Source organism: Larus michahellis, chromosome 1 (assembly GCF_964199755.1).
Source record: "Larus michahellis chromosome 1, bLarMic1.1, whole genome shotgun sequence".
In the NCBI taxonomy this organism is placed as follows: Eukaryota; Metazoa; Chordata; class Aves; order Charadriiformes; family Laridae; genus Larus; species Larus michahellis.
In genome coordinates this window covers 38286136-38309452 of record NC_133896.1, presented here as the reverse complement: position 1 = coordinate 38309452, position 23317 = coordinate 38286136, and the positions used below count along the sequence as shown (strand labels likewise).

Here is a 23317-nt window from a genome sequence, read left to right as displayed (position 1 = left end):
AAACGCCCTCTTGCTTTTGTTGGTTTCGACATTAAGAACACCTAAACTGATGCTATTCCAGAATTTATTTATGTGGTGTGTTACCTGGTTAGAGAAATAGAATAGCAATGGAGATTTTATGTGACAAAATATGAAAATGGCGGAAGGACCACGTTGGTATAATACTGATATTTTGTTGTCTAATTTTAACAGATTCAGTAGCAACAGCATCTGGGCCACTGCTGGTTGAAGTTGCCAAAACTCCTGGTGCTGCTCTTGGGGTTGCACTAACTACCTCGATGTGCTGCAACAAACAGGTCATTGTCATAGACAAAATCAAATCTGCGAGTATTGCAGACAGGTGAGTGTGACAGAGGGCTGACACTGCAGGTCCATACATCCATTTGATTTCTACTTTTGTTTCGTTTGGTTTTAAAGAAACCCTTACATTTTTGATGACTTTCACTGAAACAGATGTCTCTCAAGGTTGTTAGGTCTTAAAATTAGCGCTTTGTTGGCTTGTTGTTCCATACTGCTGAGTTTAAGGCTTCCAGGGCACCACGTTCTTCAGCTCATTCACATAATATTCAATGACATAAGACAGCTCCTATGTGATGTGCGACTGTCTGCTTGCACTATGCAACACAGAAGTTGAGAGGTCTGCTCTAAGAAATGTAATGCTGCAGCAGAGATTAGTATTTTAAAAAAATAAATAACCCACTGGAATTCTTAAAGTAAGCATACGATATGGAACAGCTGTCAAGGGAAGTAAATTTCGAGGCTTTGCAACCTTGAAGTGTTCTTTTAGAATATATCACTCATTCTTGTGGCACAGTGAAATAGAACTCCTTGTGTCTGGATTTTTTTTTATTGATATTTTAGAATATGGCTGAGGTATTAGGAAGACTGGCTTCTGTATCTTGGAGTTATTTTGCAGTAATTTCTTCACTTCATTTAAGCCTTTAAATAAAACCATTTAGACCATTTTAAAAATGATAGGTAGTTCTCCCCAGTGGTCTAAGCCTCTGTTAACAGAGCTGTGGGATCTTTTCTGGGGTGTGTGCGCGTGTGTGTGTGTGTGTGTATGTGTTTATACATATACAGTATATTTCTATATACATATCTCTATCTAAAAAATCCTTAAATATTACGTTTCAGCAGCAAATTCCTCCTGCATGTCCCCAGTCACCCTACCTTGTAACTCCTCTTTGACAACGGTGCTTTTGGTAGCACCCACTTGTAGCAGTGAGTCTACAGCTCCTCTGTGGGCTTTTCCCTACAGTAGAAATTTTGAGAGTGACGGCCATTGATCCAGGGGTGTTCTCCAGTTCAATGGTGCAGGATGCTTTAATTTTCTCCCTCTGTTTTTTCCCATTTCGCAGGGGGTAACCAATTAAAGGAGCTGTCCACTTGACTGGTACGTCGGGATGCTGACTGCTGTGTTTGCATTTCTCAACTCATCCAGTAGCCAGTCTCTTGAGTGCAGCGAGATTTAGCAGATAGCCCCCCTCCCCACCCCACTCCTGAAGTCACCATGCTAGCCCTGGTTTCATTATTTGTTTGACTACTGCATATTTTCATCATCATTTACAGCTTTTGTACTAATAAATGTTTGAACTATAACTGAAAAAATGATGAACTGGGTGCTTGTGTGAGGGATATGTGACCAAGTTATTTGAGTCTCCTTAAGCTCTTCTCATTTTATTCTGCTGCCATTCACGCATATTTTTATAGTCAGATACCCCATTCCAGTTCTGTGAGTGATGTCTTGGCATATACTGTATTAACTGAATTGTTTTTAAGGTTTGTACTAATAGATATAAAGTCTGACCAGTGACAATGCCTACAAAACACAAATCTCTCTCGAAAAAAAAGAACACGCTCATAGTTGTCATGACCAGTTTGAAGGCAGTAAAACTCATTTTCCAAGCAAAGAGCATACCTGATCATACCGAGTTTTTCCCCTTTTATGTAGATGTGGTGCATTACATGTAGGAGACCATATTCTGTCCATTGACGGCACCAGCATGGAGTACTGTACACTGGCAGAAGCAACACAATTTTTGGCTAATGCAGCGGATAACGTCAAACTTGAGATCCTTCCTCACCACCAGACACGGCTAGCGCTGAAAGGCCCAGAGCACGGTAAGAAGATTTGTAGCACCGAATACTCCTTTCTTTTTCTGTCTTTTACTTTGCCTGCCCTTGCTGAACGGTCAAGAAAGCTATCGGCAGCAGTTATGTCTGTAAATGTTGTTTCAGCTCCCCAGGTTATGCTTCTGCAGTTTCTGAGCAGCTCTGTGTTTTCTCAGCCTTAAGTACCCTCTGAGATTCCTGTGGACAGAGAGGGAAATGTTTTACTGAGAAATGGCTCTGCACACTTGTAGATGTACATAAAGACACCTGTGGACTCTACTACTGCAATCTTTGAGGGGGCAACTAGGTACTTCAGTAAATTAATCTCTGAATTGCTTCTTAAATTTAGAGGGGGAGGAAGGACCACAGCCTCAACTTGATAGTCTGTTATGACCACTTCATTAGTAACACCTGTTCTCCCCTAAAATACCTCAAAAAAACCAACCCCAATGTATTTTCTCATGTTAGTAGCATTACTGTTTATTGCCATCACCTTTTGAAGTATTTCTGAGATTGCTTCATGGGTTCATTGTCAGTATTTGTGAAAAAGGTTTGTTTGGAAACAGCTCTCTAGATCCTAGCCCTTTTCCCACGCGATATTTATTTCATACCAACATGCTTGAAGAGAATGGCTTTCCATTTTCAAATCAAATATATATAAAATGTCTTAGTATTTGAAGATGGGGGCTGCCTGTCTTGTCTTCTAACTAATCCTGAGAAAGTGGCTAATTCACAGTATTCATAAATTCAGTCCAAAGTATTGCATGTTGGTGGATGTCAAAGAAGTAACAAGGGTTATCAAATACACAGAGAGGAGGTACCCGTGTTGCAGCATGAACCAGCGGTACCATTTTCTGACCCTCTGATACTGTGCTTCTGTCCCTGTTAGACCAAGACAAGATTTCTGAGGTCTAGAAATGTCAGAAATGTTACATGTTCTTTGACATCTTTCTAAGATCCAGGCTGTCCCTGGGTAAGTGATGCTTTAGTCAGTTTGTCAGAGTGGTGAATATTGAACTAGTGGCTGAGGAGACCCTAGTTTCTCCAAGATGAGGGTGAAAAAGAGTAACCCTTGTGATACCATGTTCTTCCATTATTCAGCTGCACCTCTTTTCCCTTTCTACTTAAGCCAGTTAGAGGGGTAAGGGAGCAAGGAGTGATACTGCAGAAGCAGAATGAGATGGAGACCAAATTTTGCAATGTATATCCATTCTTTTCGGTTATGACAGTACGTTGCAAACAGATCTTTTTTTTTTTAAAGCAAAGATGTCACACAATCAATTTTTGGCTGTTTAAAGAACCTTTGAGGAGTGTTTCTTTTGGGAAGATGAGTACCAGGCCCAAAGATTTGTGTGATGATTGTATTACTTCAAGCAGTTGGTTTCTTAACCAACATTTAAAACAAATTAATGCTGTTAATGTGCTAGTCACCTTCACCCAGTGTAGATCCTTAGAAAAAGGCACGCTTTCACCATGCCAGAGTTAAGAACTGGCCGTTACAAAATTATATCAAGGGGATCTGGAAAAGCTAGATAAGCACATCTTTTGGGGAGAAATCTCCCTGAGGTAATAAAAGTTGTTTTCTTTAGCAAGGCAGAATAACTAGAATGTTTACAGCCCTTCCTTCCCAGGCCCTCACCAGGTGGTGCTATGCCAATATCATGACTGATTCAAGATGTAACATGCTTTATGGGAGCAAGTACCCTCTTGGAAACAACCTTTCAGCAGGTGTGGTATGGCCTAGACGCTGCAGAGTTTGAAAAGCTCCCTTTATGTGTCTAGGATAAGCTGAGTCATTAGGGCTGTATCTGTTGAGCTCAGTTGTTGGTCTCACGGGAACATGTTAAGAATTAAAAATGGGCAAGATAGTCAGTATATAAAATAAATTGAAATTTTAGCCCTAAAATGAAACGGAGAGCACTATAAAAGATCAGATTTTTTTTCCAGGTTTTTTTCATGTACACTGTGCTGCAAATACTTATTTCTCTTGCTGCCCCATTAGTTTTATGTTCACGGTACACAACCCTGGGTTGGAATAGCTCAAATTACTGCTAAATATACTACGGCTACACACGATAGGATTTTCTTTTACAGAACTTTTGTTGAATTGGGATTATCCTTCTAGAAGCTGAGCAAACTGAATTTGTGTACCTTCCCACTTTGTAGGACATTTTTATCTCTACTCTCAGCGTGAAAATAAAACATTAAAAAAAAAATCAAAGACTACCAGATAATTTCCTGCTGGAAGCAGTCTTTTTAATTAAACAAGGCTCACAGCAACTTGAAAATAATGAAAATCCACCTGGTCACATTGGTCTTATCAGATTTTAATTTTTACACCATAGTTAAAGTTTGGAAATCTTGCTCTCTGTGCCCGTAATCAAAGAGACGGTTTCATCTGAGAATATAATGATAAGTCTGCAAGATGCACGTGGCCATATCAGGCTACTGCTGCTGTTTCTGGGACTTGTCTGGCTGATGTGAGATTTTCCAAAGTGCCAAGGGTTCCAAAAGCGGGTGACGTACCCTGAGGTGCAGGCTGGCTGGTGGCAAGTACTCCTTCTGCTGCTGGTGTCGCGCCCCACCCTCACCTTTGTTACCCATTGAGGGGAAAAAATAAAATTAATTCTTTTGTCAGGGCACAGTGGGGGTGCTCTCAGGGAGGGACGCAGGCCCAGAGCTCCCCGACCTGGGGTGCAGGGCCAGGTGTTATGGTTTGAGAAACCCACAACAATTTATTGTCATTTAGGCAACTATTCTATCTCCCGATGATCCCTCCCCACCCAGGAAGGGGAATCGAGGAAAACAAGGAGACACGAGGGTTGAAATATAAATAGATTCAATAGGATAAGACTAAATAATTAACATTAATTATACTAAAGAACCAATATTGATCCCAATATACCAATATAAACTATACAAGGATTATACTCAGCCAATTCTATCAGCAGGAAGCTGTGCACTCCCAGCAGTGGACAGCAAATGTCGGACACTGCGAGTATTACGGCTACGGGAGGAAGGGAAGGGCTTAGGGTCTGGCACCCGGGCAAGAAGTGCTCGGGACCGCCACCATTAAGGGAGAGAGAGCACTACGCAGCAAACCTTCTAATTTATGTTGAATGTGACATTCATGGTATGAAATAATCCTGTTGGCCAGCTTGGGTCAAGTGCCCAGGTCTCGCTGCTCCTCATCCCTGCACCTGGCAAGGCTCGAAAACACTGAGACCTCGAATCCCACTTGGCATAGCTGGCTATAAAGTAAATATTTTCACAAATTCAGACACTAGAGTCTTCTAAAAGTGCAGTTCTGCCAAGCATTAGAAGAGAAATTAGTCCTGTGTCGCTGAAACCAGGACACCAGGCCTGGCAGTGCTGGGGCTGCCAGAGTCCCAAATGCCTCACAAGGCCGCAGGGACATGGTGGGCCCCTGCACTCTCCTTTTCCTCCCCCTTCCAGGGTGTGCACTCCTTGTTGTAGTGACAGGCATTGCTTTTAAGTCAGAGGAAGGTTAATACATTCAGACAACTGGCGGATCGTTGTTCCTGTAATATGAAGTGAAACAGAAGGATAGCTTTCCTTCTGGCACTGCGCAGGGTTTGCTGTGGCGGCTGCCCTTTTCCCCCTTATTTTGTCTCGTGGTGTAAGATGTGAATGCAAGGTGTGAGTCCAACCTAAATAGTCAAGATTTTTGGCTACTGTTAAAGTTCAGCATGGGGTCATATGTGTCTGCAGCCATTATAGATATAGCAGGTAGGATAAAGACACAGGTAATACAGTTCATAGGCCAAAGATTGTAACTTATCGTTTCATACAATGGGTGAATCCCTCGGTGTTTTTAAGACAAAAAATTCAGTGACTATTTCCCAGTTTGAAGTTTTCCTCTATGGTTCAGTAAGGATACATCTACTCTGAATTAAATGATGAATAGACTATATTTAATGAGGGGTGACTTCAGTCATGTTCTTTTAATATTTGACGCATCAACTTAAATGCTTCCTGTTCTCTTGGTAAATACTGGCCTTCACTTTTGGCATATCTCAGACTCCACGTATGTAGAATCAGCAATCAAATATGGCCTCAAATTTCATCTAGAAAAGAATCATTTTAAAGATTTGAAGATCAAGTTTAAAAAAACCCTCAACATTAAATAGCACATTCAACTAATCAATAAGAACTCTTTTCTTTATTAACCAGGCTTCAGGATAGAGTTTTTCTGCTCCTGGCCCAGGAAGTCATTTACTGCACAGAATAGTGTAATACCAACAATAGATGGTGGCAGAATTAAAATGTCAATGCGGTAAAATGAAATGACTGGCATGTAAACATCTCCATTCTAGGCAGTGCTGTGTATAGTATCTGGTTGATCTTTTTAATGTAGATGAATGCAAGCAGGGACTTACTTACCTTCAGTTAATGGTCATATGTATAAGTATTTTCTAAGGAAGTTTGTAATATTAGCTCCTAAAGCCAGAGTGAGATTAGAAATTGATTCAGTACTAATCTTTTTAAAAATAAATACAAGAAAACAAGCAAACAAACAAAAACAATCAGAAGCATTTATTCTGAGAAAAAATATTATTTCTGTTCCTCAAGTTAGCACCCCCTGGTAAGAAGACAAGACCAGGTTATTTATTATTTCATTTTATTTTATTTTCAATTTATTTTCATTTTTGGATTTTTTTTTTCTTTTTGGTTCTGCAATTCAGTTACTTTTCCCTCTTTTCTGGTCCTTTTGTTTTCTGATTTTCCATCATCCGTTCATGTGGGCAGTGAACGTTCAAAGAAGCAACAGGCAACTTACCTGGGATTCGTGTGCCAACAGCCACAGCAGCCTCCTCACCTACCACCATTATAACACCTACCACCCTGACCATTGCAGGATGCCGGCCTTGAAATTCCAGAAAACGCCTCCTCAAAAAAGCCTTCGTAATGTTCCATGCTTTTTCCTGCTGACATATTCTCCTTTTCTTCCTCCTCCTCCCTCCCTTCTTCTTTCACTCATATTTTCCCATTTCAGGCACTAAAACTCTTTCAGTTTTATGGATGCTACACTTTTTCATAGCCATGCCAAGGTTATTTCTGACATTTTATACCTTTTCCTTTCTTTAACAAGGCAACATTTATAGACGGGAAAAGGCTTCAAAATTCTGAATGAATCAGCTCTTCTGCTATATGAGTAGACCATTAGATTTGACTAGTGTATATAAAGCATAGTTTTTGAATGCAAAGCGTTGTTTACAAATATTTTGTCAGAAATTACCTAGACGTAGCTAGACAGCGTATCTAGACATACTGATCTGCATTGGTTCATGAATATGTGTTAAAAAATTTAATTTAACATGCTTCGCCTAAAATAAGTTGTCTATTATGAATGTACTTTTTGTACCTACAGTATCATTGTTAGCTTCCAGCAGGTATTTTCATGAAATGCTGGCTATATTTTTACCTAGGGTCACCTGTGTGGTTTAATGTCTTTGTTATTGGAAATGCACAAGCCATTCCTGTGCATCATACACATTGTTTTATCCATTGACGAGTTTACAGGCATGTGCCGCACTCTTCCTTGAAGACTGAGTGCTGTATGCCAAGTGTTTGATTTCTTACAGCAGCTTTGGTGTCTTCATCCTTCTCTCCTACCTCCATGAGTGCATACAGCCTGAGTTCCCTGAACATGGGGACCTTACCTCGCAGCCTCTACTCCACCAGCCCGCGTGGGACAATGATGAGGCGGAGGATGAAAAAGAAGGACTTCAAAAGCTCCTGTAGGTGGTAACAGCATTTGCTCAAAATGTGCAGTGAATGGGTGGAGGAGGGGGAAGATACAGAAAAAAGGTACAAAGTACCTTAATTAACATATATATTAGGCAGAAGAGAAAATAAATGGAGTTCTGTTAGACATACGGAAACATCAGCATAAAAACGTTTGTCCCAACACTAATATGAGATGAGTAGAGGCCATACAGCTTAACTGTCTCATCTGAAATATTTAAAGCAATGTTTTCTTCAGACAATCTTGCAAGGTTTTGTCATACCATTACTAATGTGATTTTCAAATTCCTTTTTCAACTCTTTCCGTTTTCATCAGGGAATAAAATTTGTAGCTGAATAGTCAAAACCAGATTGCTGGTAAGCTCAGCTATCACATTACAGAAGGAGAAGAGTTTGCCACAGTACCTCCTAGGTGGTTTTAATGTTTACCCGTACACCACAAGCTGTACAATTATTTTTGTGAGAAACAGCGACAAATAACAGTGAAGACTAAATAGGCTTGTTTCTGTCTGCTCTCTGGGATTCAAAGCATGAATTTCCCATGCGTCAGTAATTTCCCAAGCCAGGGCTGATACATTTCAGTCTGTTCCACTTTGTGTATTGTGAAGTATTCGCTGGGCCGGAGAAAGTACGGCTGTATCAGCATGTTGTTTCCCAGACTCCATGTAAGTGCCACCTCTCCTTTTGGCTTGTCCGTCTTCCTGTGATCCTCAGCAGCTCAGTTCCTATAGAGCAGGGAGGTGAGAACTGCTCTGTAAATCATCTGGTCTGGCTACTAATGCTCACAGGTCTACTCTGGAAAAACTGCGCTGCTGCGCATTACAGCATATTAAAGATTTCCCGTGGTCATACATAGCAAAATCAGAGGAAATCAGCAGCCTCCAACCAAGGCCAGTCACTATGGAGTTGAGAGGAAACGTTTGAGAGAGGAGTTGAGGTTTTGCTTTCTTGCAGAGATTTTTGTTGCTTGTTTGTTCTTATTTGTAAAGCAAATATTTTTACATAACTTTTGCCTGTAGGTTAATTTTTGATTTTTAATCTGATCAGCCATTTTTCACAACTCATCTGTTGACGTGTTAGCTTCTAATGCATTCTTTCAGGTCATGGGGAGATAGGTGTCCAGCATGCTATGGTATCAGTAGGGGTCCAGCTTTTACATGTCCTCATGTGTACATGAGAAACAGTAGTATTGTTACACTAATAGTAATTGATTTGAATAGCAAAACAATCCTGGATGCAAAAAATAGTTCTTTGATTGTGCTATATTATAACTCTTAACAAAGGACTGTTAATCCTGAAAGCTAATCCTATTATGGATTGTGGAGACAGCTGTTACTTGCGTTATTATATTTTTCAGATATTTTTTCCTTCAAGGAAGCCTTGTCCTGCAATTTGCTATCCTGCAAAGGCTGAAAACAAGGCCAGTGACATTAGATTTAAGTGGGACAGTCACGTAGGCACAGCAGCCCACCTGAAAGATTCCTTGAGTAAGAAGGCCCTGGGGATGACAGGCTGCTATGATTAAGCAAATCTGTAGGTAGGAGGAATTAGGATGAGGCTTTGTTGTGGGGTAGTTTATTATGCATTTGCATTGTGAGGTCTGGGTATAGAGCATTACAAAATACGTGGAACTGTCCCCATCACTGAGTCAGTCTGTGCCTCACTGACACATCAGCAACCCTGAACCAGAGCTGGCTTTGGAGGAATGAGCTGGCCAACCAGGCTTGCTTGCCCATTTCTGTGAGCTTGCTTTTCAGCCCACGCAGGGCTTCTTACTGCTGTTGATAGACTTATACCCATACTTGTGACTGCAGTAACAGACAATTTAAGAGACCCACAGTGGACTGAATGTGCTACAGGTGACCATGATAGAGAATGACTGGTCCTGTACACTTCCACCATCCATCAACAGGATTTGAAAAACGTTGCCCCTATCCCTTTGTGGGGTACTCATGAGAACCAGGTAGCATCGATTGCCGTCCTTTTCATAGAAAAGAAATAGCATGCTCTCTTAATTTCAGTGATTTTTTTTTTCTCTTTAATCTGATTCCACCATTTGAGGGCTTTATTAATGTAACTTAATAAATCTTTTAGGATATCCTTTGGGAAGAAAAGGATGTATTGGTGAAGGGTGCTGTAAAGTTTACATTGCCAATTATTTAGGAAAACCTGCATAACTTAGTGTGATCATGCCAAAATTCATGATGATGAAGTGTGATGGTACAGGGGGTTACAAGACTTTTATGACCATGATTTTGTGATCATTGCATTAGTTGCACAAATCTTTCCAAACATGTGGCTACAAAAATTGAAGGCATGCCTTGCTGTCATGTGCTTTGTTTATGCCACTTGCTTTCCATTTTTATTCTTCCTCTGCTTTTTTTGTTTTTAAAGTATGGCATTAATCTTGGAAACGCTTAGACTATTATTTGATTAAAGTTTAAATCCTCAAGTACTGTGGTATAGCTCCATATTAGTACTTGAAAGCGAGACACAATTTTATACCAACTTACATGATAGTTCCTAGGGCTGCATATCTGGTAGGAATTAGAGAGGGTCTTGGACATGCATGCATGCTGTTTTCTCAGCACATCCAAGTTAGCTGCTACCAGGAGTAGTAGTGACAATTTTTCACTTTCCCGAGGGTCAGAATGGGAGACTGCAGGCATAATAATCCATATACTTACTTTTAATCCATATGCTTACCTTAAATACATCTTGCCCTGCTTCTTGTACAGCTGCAGGAATAAAAGTAACAAGCACATAATCTTCTTGGGGAGTTGGACTAGATGATCTCTAGAGGTCCCTTCCAACTCTGAAGATTCTGTGATTCCGTGTGATTCAAATTCGAGATTATTATTTACATACTGCAGAGAATATAGTAAAGCAGCCCCCAGGATTGTTGCCAAGAGTTGGGTGCAAGATGCACAAGCATGCTAAAAAGTACCCCTAGCAGTAGCAGCCAGGGTTCAGTGGAGCCACATATACATCCATGCTCCCTTTTTAAAGCAATAAGGCTGCTTCCCGGCCTGTAAAACTTCAAATCCATCAAGCAGCCCAAAAAAATGGCAGTGTTTCTTGCTGCAATTATCGTGGAGTTACAAAGCCCAGCAAGCTCTAAGTCATGGTTTGGGGTACCTCTGGCATTTTGTAGAGGCTTAGCAGATAGCTGTTGTTACCTGATTTGGAAAGGGTGTTTTCATCTCTGCTTTTTTTCATTCCTGTTTCTGTTTCATTTTCTTTGAGAGTGGGAGGAGTTCCTAATTGTCACTTTTAAATGTTTACATCATCAAAAGATTTAGCAGGGTGAGTTTTAAATCCCACAAATAGTAACTTAATTTCGTAATGTGAATTAAAACCTTAGCTGTCCTAAAAGTTGAAATAAATGTTGTAAGATGTTTAGGTTCCCGGTAGGGTGTTACAAAAAGAGTAAGAAAGTTACAGACTCAGCTAGATGCCTGCTGCGGAGGAGGAATGGAGACATAAGTGATGGGAAACAAAGACTCAGCTAACAAGTAGTTGTTGTATGACCTTAATGAAAGGGAGAATGGAACTTTTCTGAGTTTAGACATTTCTGGAAGGTGCGTTGGGGGATCCGGTGTTATATTGATTCTGAATTTATCTGGTTTAGTTGTATTTTAGTCTTTGCAGTGCTGAGGGCTGGAGAAACTTATTTCTCACGTGCAGTAAAAGCTAAAGCTGGTGGCCATTTCTAAGAACAGATTATTAGTATTTGCATTTGGGTATGAGAATGTCTTAGTAAGAAGGAAGCTATCGAATAAGTGAAATAATACACAATTCTTACAAAGGAAAATGAAAACAAGATATGAGTGAGAATTCACAGTAGTTTAGAAAAGACAGTTTCAGAGTTGAAAGGAACTTTGCTGGGAGAAAATGGAAACTTGTGAGTTTTTTGGCAAGTGAAACTTCTGCAACAGAATTGTCTTTATTTACTGTGCCACATTAATCAGATTTGATACTAACTATTTCAGAGTAAAAGTCTAATACTTGTACCCCAAAGTGAGGGAAAAACTTCACAACCTCTGACATCTTTGTACAGCTGTGCTAGTATTATCTATAATGTAAAAACAAGAACTAATTTTTTCACACCTCTAAGAAAAAAAAAATCCACAGTTAAACTATCCCTCATATAAACCATGAACTAAACTATCCCTCAGATAAACCATGAACTTTTATCTAATTCCGAGTAGCAACTGCAGGCAGCAATGTGTCTTGAAGGAAATTAGAGGTGGAGAGGTGATAGTGTAGATTTATAACAGGAAAACATTCAGAATCCTTGGTGTTGGAGGATTATCATTACAGTACTGTACAGTTACTTTACTGGTCTGAAAAGGAATTGAAAAAACTCGAGCTTTCTGTGTATGACGTAATGAAAGGCAGTAGTCTGTCACTGGGGGAATCCAAACAAAAATACAATAGACCTTTAGGCAGAGATCAAAGAACCAAAGGTGCAGTCTCCTCCTTTCATAGGTAATTGTATTGAATCTCAATGTTGTTTTTATCTTGGTTTGTTCTGTAATGCAGCCTATTCAGAACGAGAATAGAGTGAAGGGAGTAAATCAGGAGTACAGAAGTAGCTGCCTGTGTTTCCCACTGAAGGGTCCCCTGGTTCCTTTGAGAGACCCCAAAAAACTTTTTTTTCCTCACAATCTCTTGAGATATACTGGTTGCTAAAACAAAGGGGTTTGTTCAACTTACACTACCCAGTTAGCCTGACAAATTGCTGACGTGTAGTAAATGTACCAAAATAAAGGCATCCTTATTTCTTGCAAGCAAGCCTGGGCCATGTGCTTTGTTCCTAACAACAGTGCATTGCTCTGAGATGTTCAAAAGAGCTCATGGGAGTTGGCCTGAATAACAGCTGGGCTTATGCCGCCAATTCCCTTAGCTCCTGTGAAAATTCTGCTCATCCATGCCTCAAACCTAATGCTAACAGGATTCAAGGATGTTCTGAGTTTTTTGGGGTGGGGGTGTCAAGCACATTTAGTTTTCTCAGCACAAGAACTATCTTTTTGCATTCTAACACACAAACAGATGTTTTCTATTCTCTTATATGTCATAACTGTTTACACATAATTCATAAACTTCAGCCTAAATTGACTTTAAAAGAGATGTTTCATTGACTGTGTTTATTGTACAGATCGCTTTTCTCAGAGAGCAATGTAATTTCTCCTGTGTATGAATGTCTTTCCTCCTGGTCTGCTCTGTTTTATAGTGTCTTTAGCCTCTAGCACTGTTGGTTTGGCTGGGCAGGTCGTCCACACAGAAACCACAGAAGTGGTGCTGACAGCTGACCCCATAGTAGGGTTTGGGATACAGCTCCAGGGTAGCGTGTTTGCTACTGAGACCTTGTCTTCTCCACCTCTCATTTCGTATATTGAGTCTGACAGTCCGGCGGAAAGGTGAGGTTCTTTCAGTTGGCTGCCAAGTACGTTTTGGTGAGCATTCCTTGGGGTACTTTGGGCTTGTTGCTTTCTATTTCTGATAAATTGCAGGGCCTTGCTCAATGGAAGTGTGGCAAGTAATAAACTATTTGTTCTGACAATGATATTTCATATGCTTGATCAGCTATAAGAAGAATGACAAGCACTAGTGTTTTTATCATCAGGAGTCCTCCAGCAGGAGACTGGAAGCTATATTCATGCAAAAGGAAAAAAAAAAAATCAGAAACATTGCTTAAGTCAAAATAGTAATAATTCAGTGTGCCATGGGGGGAGGCCATATCCAGCTCTATTCAGTTTTGGTACAGAACCAAATCTTAGGAAACACCAGAGTTTTGACTTTCTTATGATTTCATCGCAGCATTTCAATTGCATTTTTATGCTTATATATGCCTTTAATCATGGCACGAGAACAATAGTAGTTGCACAGGGAAGTACTAGCTGCCATTGCAGAGCTACAACATCTGTAGCCCAGGGTCATAGGGAGAGGTGATGTCCATTGGTAGGGTGGAGGCACGAAGGCTGTACCCCTCTTCCTGGGTCCCAGCGCCTGGAGAGCACGACCCATGCTGGGAGTGCTTGATAGTGCAAAGGGGCGGCAGCAGCTTCTGTCCCCCTCTGTGCCTTGGTAGACTGTTGAGCTGCTGTGCCACACTCCTCCTTCGAGGTTAGCTTGAATGTGTTTGATAGTGCCGGTTCTGGTAACGTGCACATCTGATGGTTGTTTTGTATTATTGTGTACCAAGGTGTGGGGTGCTGCAAATAGGAGACAGAATAGTGGCAATAAACGGTATCCCGACGGAAGACAGCACATTTGATGAGGCCAATCAACTGCTCAGAGACTCCTCTATCACCAACAAGGTCACTTTGGAAATAGAATTTGATGTCGCAGGTATGAATATACTGTTATTCTGTCTTGCAAGAAAAGTGAAGGAATAAATCCCAAGTACATTGCGAGCATTAGGCATCCAAGGTGGAGGCTTTCTTCTCACATACACACCATTCAGTTTTCAAGTGACCTATTTGAAACGTGTGTCTTTTTGTACAGCTTTCTCATTTCATGTAGCCCTGCAGCGTGCTGCAGAACGCAAATAGAAATGACAAGTCCTGTAGTAAGATCTGGTGACAGTCCCTCCTCTGAGTTATTTCCAGACGTTTTTCTGTCCTGAGATAGAAATATTCTGCTGAGCAGAGACAAATCCTCAGCAGACCAGCTAATGAAATGTTTTACTAGACAGAAAAGTATTATAAAAGGGTGGATAAGGAGAAAACTCAGTTTCACTAAACAAAATAATAAAAATTGTGTTAATGAAAGCCAGAAAAATCATTGTTAACGTTGCTGGTGAATCCTTATTATTACTAATGGCTTTCCTTTATTCTGTAATGTGTTTAAGCATACAGAGTACACCTATAAAATCACAAATTGTGTAAATCAAACAAGTACACGTTATGTAAGTGCACTACCTCACTATGTAAATAGTAAAAACTTTAGGACTTCTGTGTTCATCTGGCAGTAGCTCCTTTGAAGTCATGATAATGTAGGATGTGCATAGTGTGATTATTGTTAATGGTATCATAAATCATGATGTCAAAATAAGGCTAAAGGTTCCTAGAGTAATTTTGTATAATCTTTTAATATGCACGCATCTAGTATAATGTTTAACAAAAAGTGCCGAATACACTGTGTACATTCATATACACAGGAAATGAAATATGAAAAAATTAAAAAACCAAACAATGATAAAGTCATTTAAATACACCTGAAGTCATATGTATTTCAGTCCCTGGACTTACTTGTGCTCTCCCATTTGCTCCATGACATCAGACTCATACTCGTGCTTAGACTCCTCTGCCACATGTATGTTTGTATGTTTCCATAGCTGTTATTTCAATTGCTCCTTTTCAGGCCAAGGCCCAAACTTTTGCTAGTAGTGGTGCCAAAAGTCAGGATTCAAATACAGTGCTGTGTGTCAAGTGTTTTTTGCCTCAGTCAGCTCCGGGTGCTTCTCCATTAGTGAAGTTTTGATTCCTTTTCTTCCCACTAGATGTAAAATCCATGGCAGTTACCTTAGCAGACAGTTAAAAACTTGTTAGACCTACAGCAGCAAAGGCTGAAATCCTTAAGAGTTGATCTCCTGTCCTTTTAATTAACAGTTATCTGCCAGTGCTAAAATTTTCACATGTGCTCACAAAACTTGCATGTGAGCTAAAAACCTGCAATCTCAGCTGGCTGCCGGCCCGTGCAATCTCCATAAATTCAGTTAAACCTCAAAAATAATTGAGTTACTGTGAAATTACCAATAGAGGAATAAATCATACTTCATATGTCTTCCTTCCTTCAGCACCCGTGTTTCATCCGTGGCTTGTGATGCTGATGTGATTTCATCAACTTACACATATAGATCCATGAACTTGGAATTACCATGCCTTATAAATTATCTCACATTTTAAAAATGTATTTTTTTATAGAATCAGTTATACCAAGCAGTGGAACATTTCACGTAAAACTACCAAAGAAGCATAACGTGGAACTTGGCATCACCATAAGCTGTAAGTGAAAGTGCATGGTTTTAAGACCATGTTTATGGCATAATTTGCAGGTACTGGATCCTGTAGCTGTAGACTCATGTTTGTTTTGGTATAAACTTATTTTTCCTTTTTCTAGAAAGGGATGATTAGCAGTGCACTGTCTCTGATGACCATTCAGTAACAGATTTATAGTCCCCTTCTAGTAATTAAAGAAGCCAGAAGTTTGCCAGACCTAAAGCTTGACCTATTCATGTGTAACACATATTTAATGCCCATTAAAATTATTGGAAAAAAAAAGAAAAAACAAGTCAATGGAATTAGGCCCATGCAAAAGTATTTCCGTAGCTGTGAAGTTTAAAGGAAAGTTTGCCATGGTGTCCCACAGGCTCTTGAACAAGACGCCACTGAACTCAAGGGTTCTTGCAGGCATGAGGATCCACATACATGGGGTTATTTTCTGCTTCAGAGCCCAGAGCCTGAAGATACATCCTCAATCTGTAAAACCAGTGGGCAGTCCTAAATGTGCAGGTCACATAGCAAAATCCCCCTTCACTAGGCATTTCAGAGATTGCTAAAGAAGATCACAGAATCACAGATGGTTCCGTGTGCACCAGTCTGTTTCTCAAAAAGTATTTGTTATTGTTGTTTGAAATCAAAATGTTTCTATACTTATTTATTTTGGGACCAGACAGTAAACGGTGTGTTAGGACTGGATTTTGACCAGATAAACTGCAGTATACTGGCTTCATCCCTTGATGGAAGGAAGAAAAATCCATATCAAAGTTAATGGGCTTGTGTTTAACATACTTAATGACAGTGCAGAATCTGGTCTCACCAGAATTAACATTCCTGTGTGGTTGTGGCCTTTCTTAGACTATTAGTTTTTCTTTGGAATTATTGATGTGTTTTGGGGGAAGATTGTGCTTTGACTTATATTCTCAAAGCTTCTACCGGCACAACGGAATAAGGTTAATCAAAAGTACAGCAGGGAACTCAGTGCTAAGAATTACATCTGAGGAACAAATGAGAGACACTGCAGGCCTATTTGCTTGCGTTGCACACTTGAATGAGTAATTGTTGGATTCTGTAAGATGTGATGTGATGCTGGAAGCAAAATCATAGCTCTACATGTATTTATGCAAATGAAAATATTGAGAAATGAGAAAACCTGGAGAGAGGCTGTTCTCTTTGAATGTTATTCTTAGGATCAGTAATGGTTTGTAGGATTTTTGTAAAAAATCCGGTCTTCCTAGTAATTTGATTTGTGTTCCTTTTTGGAATTCAGGCATCGTGTACTTTTTTTCCGTCTGTAGGAGTAAATTTTGAATGGAAAGCTAATGCTCTTGGGATTTAGTATTTAGCACTCCACTTCCAAACTTTGCATACCTTCCTGGCTTGGAACTTGGAAAAGTTAGGGCTTTATAAAATTAGTGCTTTATATAATCAGATCAACACCTGGTTGGTCTTAGCTCTGCTCTTCTGAGTATACTGCAGTACCTTTAATATTTAAATTAAATGATCTGTTATATGTATTAATCTTACTTATTAATAGCATTTAATGCTTATGAATTTTGTCTAGGATTAATTCTTTATTTGATTTTAAAGGACTTATACTAATAACTGAAAGTTTGTAAATTTGCTTGGTAGAAGTCTTGAATTGCTGCTTTTCATGCTTGCCTTTCAGTGCTTTGCTCTGTTCTACCTAATTAACTCCTAAATGAGGCAGTGTGATTTGGAGAATATAAGCATTTTATATTCATTTTGTCAAGATTTTGTCTGGGCACTTTAGCACATTAGCATGCCATTTATTACTGATGTTGTCAGCAAGCTATATGATTTCTTTTAAAAAACAAATACTAAAGGAAACTCATCAGAGTTGGTAGGACCGGGCTTAAACAGAGGTGATAGAGGAGATCGGATTTATTCACTTTTGGGCTTGATCTGTTTAAGTGCTAGAGACCTGTTTCACCCTCTCACTTCTCAAGGCAGTGGAGTTAATGGTGAGTGAGAAAGTGCTGTCTCTATAAAAACATTACAGAGGAATGCCTGTCTTGCTTTCCATATCCCCAGTTTAGTTTGGGATTTGGATGAGAATGTCAGGAAATTACCTGACCTGCCAGACAAGACAGACATTTTTTGTCAGGAGGGAAATGTAAGCTGCACCTGAGGTTGGCACCTGAACATATGCATATTTTTAAGTCCAAGAGTTCTTCTAAGTCTAGAACTAGTCTTCTAAGTTCTTCTAAGTTAGGAAGCAGACATCCTGGAAGAGGAATTTATTTCTCTTTCTTTGTGTTGTTTTCCATGGTAATAAACACCAAGTGTGCCTGCATGGAGTTACAGCCAGGTACTTGAAGATGTATCTGAGGTGACACACAATGCTAAACGCAGTTAAGCTAATTCATGGTCTTTGAAAAGCATGACATGTGATAGGGGAAGAGACTAAGCTTCTCTTAGTTTCAGATTTATTAATGCAAGAAAAAAAAAGAAAAAAAATCAAAATTCCCTTAGATAGCAGAAACCCCTAGAAATTAAGACAGAAGAAAGTTTCATAAGCATCATTGTTAATGTTAATCCAGGGCACTGAGTTTTGGTTAGTGCATGTCGGTTACCTCGCAGTATACTGGCCTTGCCCATTGCTGCCTTCACACACATACTGGACTTCTGTCATCCTATCATCCTTCCCTTAGCTCTGCAATATCTGCCTAATCTTCCCATTAATAGCTACTTACACTTAATAAAGACCCTGTTTCATAGTTTGCAAACATGACTATATATTTCATGCTTCAGGTACCATAATTTTCATACCCAGTTACGTGGTTGGAGCAATTAGAATGTCTCAGTTCTTAAAATTACGTCATCCAAATAAAGCATGACACAGCAGTGTCCATGTATGTGTGATTATGCTTTTATAACAGAACCATTCCTTAGAAGAAGGATGGCTTTCAAGTAGATCTAGTAGTGTTCAAATCTGTTTCAATGTATTTACCAGTGACATTGATTTTAGACCATGTAATGGAATATAGATTTTTTTTTGAAAGATATATTTTTGTGCCACTGGCTGCTTTATCATAGACTAACACTTTTTAAATCCTTGAATGATGTCCGAGAAAATGACTTAGTAGTACAGTCTGATAATTGCAGTTAACGGCTCTTTTTTTTTTTCCCCTTTTCTTTCTTTCTTAAGTAAGATTCTGATATCCTTACTGGTAATGAACTGCAGCACCTTGCTTCATAATAATCTCTCTGAAGCTAATGGGACTACTCAAGGAATAAGAAGCTGCAAAGCTGGTAAGAATATCAGAATCTCACCCAAACTATCATCAGTTTTTCTAAGTCATTTTGACTAGCAGCCCTACTACAGTCTGCTTTATTGCTTTTGTACTTCATCAGAAACAAGCTCTGTAAATATCTACAGATATTTAGCATTGACTATGAGAATTTACTTTCTAAAGCATGTTTCTGTATATTTTGGGATTTCACCTAGCCAGCTCAACTTCATTTTGCAATGTTACAAGTAATTAGTTTCAAGACAGGGCCTGAAGAATTAGCAAGTTTCTCAGCTGCTCCACGTGAACCAATACTTAAGGAACAAAAGAGCTACATCAGCCTAATTTTGAAAAGCTCTTTCATCTATTTAATAATCACACTGTTTTACTAAAGTCTGGTAGCTGTTAATCAGTATTGTGGATAAGTGGACTGACTTTGTAAAAAAATATAGTTTTTCATCCCATGAGCATTTTCCTCTGCTTGTTCAGTTTGTTCAGAGTTTGATCAAACTCCAAAACTTGAAGCCAGGCTGAGACTAGTAAGTGAGTTTTGGCTGGGTGGTAAATGAGATGTCCACCCCAAAATCTGTTAAATCACATTGTTGTTTTTTTAATTTGGGTTAGCAGTGAAATAAGAAAGGAGGGTTGTTTGAGGGGGTTTTTTAACCTAATGGAACAGCTGGTCTACAAATCTGACAACACTTCACTGAACTTGCTTTCAAGTGGCAGGGCATCGGCAGGGGAAGCGTGTCTTTACTGACACGAGTAGGGTAGAGGCGTGGGATGGAGACCTAGGACCACAGAGTAATTTAAAGAGAGAGAACAAACAAATTGCTAATGATCAGCCTTCTAGGTGCAACGCTAAATTTAGTATCTGTACAACTTTATGTGCTCTTCAGTCCACTTGCAGTTCATCATATGGACTGTGTAAGGTCTCTAAAAAAGCTCAACAGTAGGTACGCTAACAGCTGGATGAGGGAGGAGAAAAGATGAGATGTTTGGTGGACAAGCAGAACAGGACAAGAAGAGAAAATGAGTAGAGAGCCATAACAGGGAGAGAGCAGATGAGGGGAGAGGCCGAGGTGTGAACAGGGGTAGGGGAAGCTGCGACTTGAACAAGAAGGCTGGACATGGGTGAGTGGTAAGGTGCTTTGGTTTTAATTGCTTCTTAAAAACAAAAATAATTCTGAAATGAAACATAAAAATGGAGACTTAAAGCTGTACAGTGTCGCTTCAGACTTGCATTAATTCATGAGGATATCTTTTTTAATTAAGTGGTCAAATACTATTTTCTCACTGGGACTCTTGCTTCTCTGCTCTCTGGGGAGAGATGAAACAGTGGTGTGTATCAAAGGGGAAGGAGGCTGCATAATGAATGAGGTGAAGAACTGCAGAAAGGAAAGGAGGTGATCTCATGGTCAAGATGGTTTAATGCTGCCCTGGAGAAATTAGGGTTTTTTTTCCTTTTCTCTGCAATAGAGTTCTGCTGAGACAGGTCATTTCATGGGGGCGAGGTGGGGAGGGAGAGATTTTCCACAGGTGGCTGCTTGATTTTCTGTGGAAATCATTGAGGTCCTGGCGTCACACTTGCAGAAATGCTGAGCATCTGCAGCTGTTGCTGAAAATACCAGTACTTGTGCTTTGGACATAGAAGCTGTAATATACTACAAACTATTGTGAGAAATGAAGGCATGGATATCTCAAATTGCTCACTGAAAATTGTCATACTTTGACCTAAATGTTCCTGTGTTTCCTTTCCTCATCTGTAAAATCAGGATAATAATACTTGATCTTCTTGCTGGGGACAGCATCTGTTTGCTAGTGTTTGGGAGGCAATCTCAGGCTGCGGTGATGTGCAGTACAAAAGTTCAGGAGGAAATTAATGATTTTATCTCTGCAACACAACTTGAATAGTTTGTAGCAAGTACGTCATGAGCATTGAACAAGAATAAAACAAAGTGTGGTGTAGCTGCTTATTAAGGGCTTGTCAGCATGGGGGGATTCATTTCACACTGAGCTGTGTTTGCTGCCTACAAAAAGGCTTTCATCCACCAGACACAATTAATAGCCCAGGATAACTGACAAAATACCGCTGGATCACAGTTACTCAGTTTGAAACTGTAATAACTTTGTGTGCAATATCATACTCTTTGCATCCTCATGTACTCTGTGGCTTTGCACTTTGAACTGTGCTCTTTCCCCGATTTTGGTTCCTTCTCTCTTCTTTTTGGAACAATAACGGACTGTTGTCTTTAGTACTGGTAATTTTTATAAAGCAGTTTCATAAAGACTATCTCAATACTTAAATATCAAACTGCAGACATTGTACAGTGGGTGGCATATAACCTCAAAGATTTATAAGGCAACTCAGAGGGTAAAAACAAAGAATTAAAAAATAAAAAAAATTCACCAAAGTGATACTATAAATTTTAACAAGATAGTAATTGGTGAAACAAACACAAAGAATTCAAGTAAATCATGGAACTGTCATATAAGATGTAGTTGACCCATGGCGTATGAGAAACAAGCTATGAAAATTACACGTCTTGCAAAAAGTTAATGGCTGTTCTCTAAATTACATCACAGGCATTTTCTGAAAGCATACTGTTTTAGACAAGTTTCTAAAAATTCTTTAAATACCTTGTTCGTCTGCCTTCTGGACTTTCAAGACACTGCATTTGAAATACAGCTATTTAGCAGTCCTTAAACAGTTCCTTTGGACATTCAAAGGCTTTCTCGGTCTGGGCAGCCAAGGTTAAGAAGATCTGTTAGAATATTGTGTTGGAGGTGTCATTGTTAATACACCGTGTGGTTGCTGTAGGTAAAGATCTGTCATTTTTTATCAAAGAGAAGAATCATGAGCTGCTAAAGTAACTGACATCAGAATTTTGTAGGTGATCCTCCAATATTGGGTAGCTTACTAGGTGATTGTCAGTTGGGCATTGGAGCCTAATGAAAAAGTACCTTCTGTGAATGAATGCAGAGACCTCATCATACAGAGCAGAAATGGCTTGGGGCAGTTGAAGAGCCCTACATGTGCAAAAACCATTAGCGCTTTCAGGAGAACTGAGCACCTTATATATACCACATGGCAGTGTTTTAGCGTTAGCATCCTCTGTGTTAACAACAGTCCCAAAAGTCAGTCTGTGTTCACTACACAGACCACCTCCTGGCCAGAGCAGCTGTAGGTGGTGTATTTCCCGATGGCAGAGTTAAGGTGCCACACCGTTGTCTAAATATGTATCTTTTTGTCACCCTCAAGTTCTAAGCCCACTGTTTACCATATCAGATCTTCAGTGCAGTCTCCTGTCAGCAAATGGATGAACCCTCCAAAACAATGCATTCAGTGAAGCTGCTCCAAGAAACAGTCCTCTGGAAGCAGTCAGTAATCATCGTCTTCTTTCTCTGGGGTAGTAAACTGCTTCCTACGCAACCAACGTCAAGCAAAATTGCTAAGCAAATTTCCTGGTCAAGGGAAGCTTGTCAAATATTTCTGCACAAGTCAGTAAAGAATTGCAATGACTGGCATTGGTAGAGCCGAGCATCCTTTTAACCATGATGGACAGATAGAAAATTGAAAGATACCTCCAAGAAGAAATGAGTTAGGTGTGCAGGAGAGGGCTGGTGGGGGTTTTACTAATGTGACCATTGCTGGAATTGCAGGGCTTCTAGTAGGTATCCCCAGTACAAACTGGGGAAAAGTCTGCAATGTGTAAGGCCCAGCAGCAGTATAGAGGCGCAAGGTTACTCATCAAAAGAGTTCACCTCAGAGGAAGCAGCGAGTCACAGTGAAGCAAGCATCCGTGTGATGTAAGCTACATCTGTGCAGATGTGACAACTGTGTATCAGTTACCCAATGGTGTGCATGGCCACTATCCACAGCATCTCATTTATTGTGAAGTAGAATCCTCCTCCTCACCCAGGGAGCATTATCTTCTTACCTCTGCCGTAAGCACTGAATGAGACAGGAGTGGATGTAAAGAACGTAGACTAGCCCACTCTAGATATTTTGCCAGAGCAGTTCTGTTTGTCAGGGATATAATAAAACATGATATATGACTGACAGAAATATTCTGTCAAAAGAGATCAGCATTAGTAGTTGTGCTGAAAGGTTCTACTAACAGAAAGTCTTCCTTATGTGTTGTAGCTACACAGCATTTTATGATAGATCAC

At 39.8% G+C, this 23317-nt stretch overlaps 1 protein-coding gene across 10 annotated transcripts in view; it reads left to right on the top strand.

Moving 5' to 3' along the window:
* GRIP1 (glutamate receptor interacting protein 1) overlaps nucleotides 1-23317 on the top strand; it is a 337148-nt gene that overhangs the window by 284227 nt on the left and 29604 nt on the right. For 4 of the 10 annotated variants that reach the window (XM_074572555.1, XM_074572567.1, XM_074572548.1 and 1 more), the window contains exons 8-14: nucleotides 193-340; nucleotides 1955-2124; nucleotides 6886-7041; nucleotides 7722-7877; nucleotides 13121-13307; nucleotides 14093-14238; nucleotides 15816-15896. In XM_074572555.1, coding sequence (XP_074428656.1) covers nucleotides 193-340; nucleotides 1955-2124; nucleotides 6886-7041; nucleotides 7722-7877; nucleotides 13121-13307; nucleotides 14093-14238; nucleotides 15816-15896 — 1044 coding nt within the window. The remainder of the gene's footprint in view (nucleotides 1-192; nucleotides 341-1954; nucleotides 2125-6885; nucleotides 7042-7721; nucleotides 7878-13120; nucleotides 13308-14092; nucleotides 14239-15815; nucleotides 15897-23317) is intronic. The other 6 variants (XM_074572580.1, XM_074572541.1, XM_074572573.1 and 3 more) reach the window with 3 other exon arrangements.